The 6,027-nt window shown below is 39.1% G+C and overlaps 1 protein-coding gene across 2 annotated transcripts in view; it reads right to left on the bottom strand.

Moving 5' to 3' along the window:
- Positions 1-1,992: 1,992 nt before the first annotated feature.
- Positions 1,993-6,027, bottom strand: part of CCDC15 (coiled-coil domain containing 15) — a 30,405-nt gene continuing 26,370 nt past the window's right edge. For both annotated transcript variants that reach the window (XM_060251344.1, XM_060251345.1), the window contains exons 9-11: positions 5,762-5,941; positions 4,696-4,844; positions 1,993-3,202 (exon numbers count right to left, since the gene is read on the bottom strand). In XM_060251344.1, the coding sequence (XP_060107327.1) occupies positions 3,081-3,202; positions 4,696-4,844; positions 5,762-5,941 (451 nt within the window). In that variant the 3' untranslated portion in view covers positions 1,993-3,080. The remainder of the gene's footprint in view (positions 3,203-4,695; positions 4,845-5,761; positions 5,942-6,027) is intronic.

Below are 6,027 nucleotides of genomic sequence, written 5' to 3'. Positions count from 1 at the left end.
GTTCCACAGGGCCTGCAAGACTGAACTTTTTCTGATGGGATATAACATCTAATGGGAGAAGGCTGCCACCACATCTGGATCCATAGTGCTTTGATTACTAACTGCCCAGGATCTGTGCGCGTGAGAAAGAAAATATTATATGATTGGCCTGAAGTAGTACCATTGTTATTATCTGATTGTGTTACTGTTTTAATATTGTTTTGTTTACTGTCTATTTTATGCTGTTAGCCGCCTTGAGTCTGTATGGAATGGGCGGGATATAAATATAACGTAAATAAATAAATAACCACTCAACATTTCAGGCAGAAACTCTTTTTAGCAGGATGCTTTTTAGTCTGCAGAGCCAATCAGAAGTCCTGCTGGGCAAATGCCCCACCTAGCTCCTCCCACTTTTTAAAAGCACTTGCCATGGGTATCACATTGGGGACTCCTGTATTAGACCATACAATTTTTGGTCTCTCCTCCAGTGACCACCCTAAGCCAATGAACAATTCCCTGGACCATTTATGGAAGAAGTCTGGATATTCTTAGGAAAGCTGTAAGGTTTAAGCAGCATTCCTTAAGGGGGCAGGGGAGATTGATTCTCCTCCAATCACATGCTTCTACACATACAGAACTCTTATTAGAGGATAAAGATACCTCACTCTTACCAGTATCACTGCAGGCCAGTCAAATGGCCATCTACACAGATGAGGAAGAACAATTGCAGGCCTTAGCATCACCCAGAAAAGTTATTTCAGGTTAGTTGAGCCATAGGAGAGGGGCGTTCCTCAGAGAAAAAAAACATTCTCATGTAATAAAATCCCACAATCTACAAGCACGAACCTTCCTTATACCTCTGTCCTAAACATTTATGCAGCTCTGTTATTCATTGTACTTCACAAGTGCTTAGTCAACAAGGCATGATTTGGTCCTATGCCAAGTCTTTCAATATGTTTATAATAGTAACTTAACCTTATTTAACTTACACAGGTTCCACTGCCTCCTATGAGTTCTTGGCAGTTTTGTTTCCCCCACTGGTCATTTTTTGAGACAACCTGAAATATGCAAGCACAATCTAAACTTGCAATCATACTGACAGTACCAGGTTAGGACTGGGGGGTGGCTAGGCTATACCCAAATTCAGACCTCAAGAGTGTGCTCTCCAGCTCAGGGTCCCAGAGGTCAGTAGCTGAGTGCTAGAGCCTGAAATGCAGAAAGCAGAACACATTGCTTTGCTGACCAAGGAAATTCAGATGGCCTTCTAGCAGGTCTGGCCAAACCAATCACAGGAGGCAATACAAAGCACTCTCATATGGAATTTTTATGGTATATTTTAGAAAGCACAGCTAAGTTATATACTAGTTAGATCTCAAATTTAGATCTCTAAAAGTGTTCCAAATGGAAGGCAATAACAAAATTGTAACCAAGGAAGCAACTCGAAGAAAAACTGAAGGGTTCCTAGGGATTTCTTATATAGACTCGTCACACCAGTGATGCGTATCACTGCCGCATTTTTTGACTATTTTTTTAATATTCATTTGCTTAAACTTTTAATATTCATTTGCTTAAACTTTGTTTCTGCCAAGGGTTATAGCAATACAGGGCTTACAATGGCCAATTACGGAAACAGCTGAGCAGCTTCCCTGCACTGAAAGGCTAATACCATATGAAAGTACCATTCTTTGCGTGCGCAGATCTATGCACATGCTATTTTTTTTTCCATTCTTACTGCTTTTTGAAGACTTTTAATAGCATTATTTTATACTGTCACTTCAGTTATTTTGATCATTTGTTGTTTGTATTTTTAAATATTTAAGGACAGATGGTTGATACATTTTAAAGACAAATAAACTTAGGCATATGTATCAACAATTTAACATGGCATCAACCCATCTATAGCAGTACAAAGGCAAAATGTATTCCTAGTTACACACTTAAGAAACCTACAGCCTTGATGAAAAAAGTGACCTGTACACTATATGAATGCATCCCTTTATATATATATATATATATATATATATATATATACACATTTATTATTTATACAGAAGTGTAACAAAAGGCTGTTGTCTAGTTAGACTGTTTACAAAGCATCACATGCAGAATCTAGAGAGGGCTGCTGTAATGCTACATGAAACACACAACATTCAGATTATATAAAGATCAAAAAAGTCAAATTTGAGGTATTGAGAGAACTATCACTATGCCTAATGCCTGAAACAGCATGTTTGCTTGTAGCTGGTGTGGATCAGAACACAGCATCTCACAATATTTTTTGTGCCAAGAAGTTTGGCTTTAGAATCTGTTTAAAATATTTACTTTATAAAAAATAGGGAAAAAATCATTTGTTCAGAAATTTCTTGGGGCAAGTTATAACAAAAGGAAATTGTACCATTTCAACAGCCTTCCCTGCCTTCTTCTCACATCTAAACCATGAACCAAAGAAGTCATCAACAGATTCTCAAGTCACAAAACTCAGGATAGATCACAATTTCATTCCATCATGTGAGTAGGTGAATTGTTTATTAATATTACTGGAAAACGTATTTGGTTGAATTTTTTCACATGTGAGTAATCATTCATAGCTGGTGATATTAGCCTTGTGAAGCATCATAGCTGGTGATGTTAGCTGTCCTTCTGGAGCAATCATAGGACTTCAGTTGCATTTTTACAGTCTAGAGGAGGAAGAGAGTAGCCTTGAGCTAAGCCAAGGACATTTCTAAGTAAAATGAGATGAGCAGAAAGGAAATGTTGCTGCTGCTTAGTTCTAAAAAAAGCAAAACCCAAAATCCTAGAGTATAAGCCACCATGTTTGATTGAATGTCCCTGCAGAGTTGGCCACATTTGCCCAGTCTTTGATCGATCCATTGCTTCTTCCAAGGCTTATTCCTTTGTGTGGCACGTATAAGAATTTATATTATGGTGATATCTTATAAGAGACTGAAACTGGCAGAGGAGGGGAAAGGAAGATTACCATCAGGCAGGTCTCTTTTCTGGTTCAAGTGGGACTTAGGGTCAGAACTCAGAGGAACTTGGGCATGCTTGTGTTTGCAGAAGTCTTGACTGGTCAGAAGGAGAAAGGGAAGCACCACTGTCTTTTAAGAATTCTTCTCAGAACGGGCATGTACAGTAGCAAATGTATGAAGAGCAAGTCTTGAGTCTGAACCCCCATCGAAAACATTACAAGAAGAGATCACAGATCTCAAGGCTTGAGCATATGCTGAAAAGAGAAAGAAAAGAATAGCATTATGTAACCTAGATCTGAATTAAGCTCCCTGAAGAATCTTTATTCTACATGTGGGTTTTGCTTGTCAAGCCAGGAACAAAACAATGAATGTAGCTCTAATTTTCTGCCAAAGGCATTTTTTTTTCAAGTGGAGAGAACATCCATAGGATTTAAGGTCACTGAACGATAATGTGGGTGCTGCTGTAGTTTAACTGAGCAGCAGGAAAGCTTTAAGCATAACCAGGCAGAAGGTGCAGTTACTTAGTAGACAACATTGCCTGGGAGAGGCAAAGAATTAAGGTTAAAGGCTGTGTCAAAAACGGTATGCCTTTATCTACTTTTATATTTCAGAATGAAGAAATGTATGCATTGGTATAAGAATCTTTGTTTATAATATAAGTTCGCACTTTCCCCAACCACATTTTTAAGTAGCATGCTATTTGAAGAGCAGTGTACCATGTTTGCCTATCACAAACTAAAGAATGTATGTTCAAAGCTCCCCTGTTAAATTGCACAGCATTGTAGGTTCATTAACAGGGAAGGAATTTGCCTCCAAACCCCTCAAATCTGGAAGTTCTCATCCTACCCACTAGAAGCTGCTCCCTGTTCTTCCTTTAACTTCAGAGTCTAAAAAACATGTTACATTTTTAAATAGCTTTAGGTCTACAACACTTGAGGGTTAGCAGCTTAAAAAAAACCTGGATATAATAGTTTTATATTTTGAGTAACTACCATACAGAAACCAAACCCATAAATCAGTGGCTATGCAGGGAGTTTGTTCTTCAGAGTATAAAGGAAGAATATTCAAAATGTTGAGTTTGTTGGAAGGAACAGTAGTCTACCATGACGACATAGACATGAATATTCAAATTGAACATTGAAGATGAATTGTGCAGTTGACATTTAGAATAAACACTGATTAGCATCTATCAACATCTCAAGAAGATACATTATTGAGTGAACAGTTTTCTGAGAACTGCCCTTCAAGCTACCAGCTGCTTCAGGAAATCCAACATAGTGAACTGGGATCTGGGAGACCCATGTTCAGATCTGCACCTGACAAGGAAACTTGCACCCTAGTTTTCTTTACAGGATTGTTATTGCAATGATAAAATAGAGGAAGAGGAAATGATGTTGTAAGCTGCTTTGGTACCAATGGGGAAGAAAAGTGGGATATGAGTATGTACTGTATCAGAAAGGTCATCAAATGGAGAAGAGAACATAGGCAGGCATCTTTCCATCATGCCAGAACCAAAATGATCTTGTCAAAAACTCTTTCCTTAAGCAGCTTTCTACATTAGCATGTAAATAGATATTTATATTGTGTATAATTGCTGTAAGCTACTTTGGAGTGAAGACATAATGAATTATTTTTAAAGGGCTGCAATCTATTATGACAGGCCATTTCAAGTGATACCTGTATCTAAATCCTTACCAAGTATGCTTGAAACAAGAGAGCAATACAGACTTTAGAGGACTATATATACCTTTATGATTTTTATAAAACACGCAATTATTGGCACAGCTATCAGGATGACAGTCCCAGAAATCTGACCCACAGAAGCACAAGGATGGCAAGCTGATATTGTACATTCTGATTTTCTTCTCCATCTGGGCCCGTAATGCTTCTACATATCTGGGGGGGAACACAAAATAATGTTATTTGTCTGTGATAGGAACAATTAAATGGCGCAGTGCCAAAATGGACTTGCTGGACAATGCTTCTGTGTTGACCCTCATGGCTAAACAGGTCTGTAAAGATCTATAGCCAAGCCTCATTTTGAATACTGTGTGCAATTCTGGTCACTGCAAAGCTAGAAAAAAAGTACAGAAGAGAGCAACTGAGATGATTCAGGGACTGGAGTACCTTTCCTACGAGGAAACATTTAAGAGTCTGGGACTTCTCAGTATAGAAAAGAGATAACAAAGGGGGGGCGCAGAATGATAGCGGTTTACAGAATTATGCACAGGGCAGACGAAGTGGATAGAGATCCTTTTCTCCCCCTCCCAAAATGCTAGAATTCAAGGACATCCAATGTAGCTGATAGGCTGCAAATTCAGGATGGACAAAAAGAAACATTTCTTCACTCAATAATGCAGACTTTGCTGCCAGAGGATGTAGTGATGGCCATAGGCATAGCTTTAAAAGTTGAGAGACATGTTAAGGGAGTCCAGTGTGGAGGACAACACAGGCACAGAGCTTTAAAAGGGGACTGGATAGATGCATGGTCTATCAATGGGTATTTACCATGGTAACTAAAGGGAACCTTCACATTCAGAGGCAGGAGATAACATTAGGGAAAGGCCTTGGCCTCTATGCCCTGTTATTGGACCTCCAGAGGAACTGATTGGCCGCTGTGTAAGACAGGATGCTGGACTAGATGGATTACTGGTCTGATCCAGCAGGGTCCTTATGTTCTTAATCCCAGGTTACCTGCTGTCTAGTGGGGCTCAGCAAACCCTTGCTAGAGCTGGATCCCACAAGCAAAGTGGGCTTCTGCATCCTGCATCGTAGGTAAGCAAAGAAAGCCCTGCTTGAACATTGCAGCTCACCTTGCATATTCTTTGTGTCTCTGTTGTTTTGCTATCTTTTTCTTTTCTTTCACATCCTCTAGCTTAAGCTGTTCCAATTTTTCACAAGCTTTCTCACTAGAGTTAGGAACTTCATGGGAGGTGGTCTCCTGCATTCTCTGTTCCTCTGCAAGGCGCTGATGCTCTTTTTCTTTCTTAATTCTGTAGATAGAAGGAGAATTTAATTCAGTCTTTCAAATTGATAAAAAGTCAAATGCTTACTGAGTAGGACTATGAATTAGAAGGGA

Source organism: Heteronotia binoei, chromosome 12 (genome assembly GCF_032191835.1).
Source record: "Heteronotia binoei isolate CCM8104 ecotype False Entrance Well chromosome 12, APGP_CSIRO_Hbin_v1, whole genome shotgun sequence".
In the NCBI taxonomy this organism is placed as follows: domain Eukaryota; kingdom Metazoa; phylum Chordata; class Lepidosauria; order Squamata; family Gekkonidae; genus Heteronotia; species Heteronotia binoei.
The sequence above is the reverse complement of the archived record's forward strand: the minus strand, read 5'-3'. Positions and strand labels throughout refer to the sequence as shown.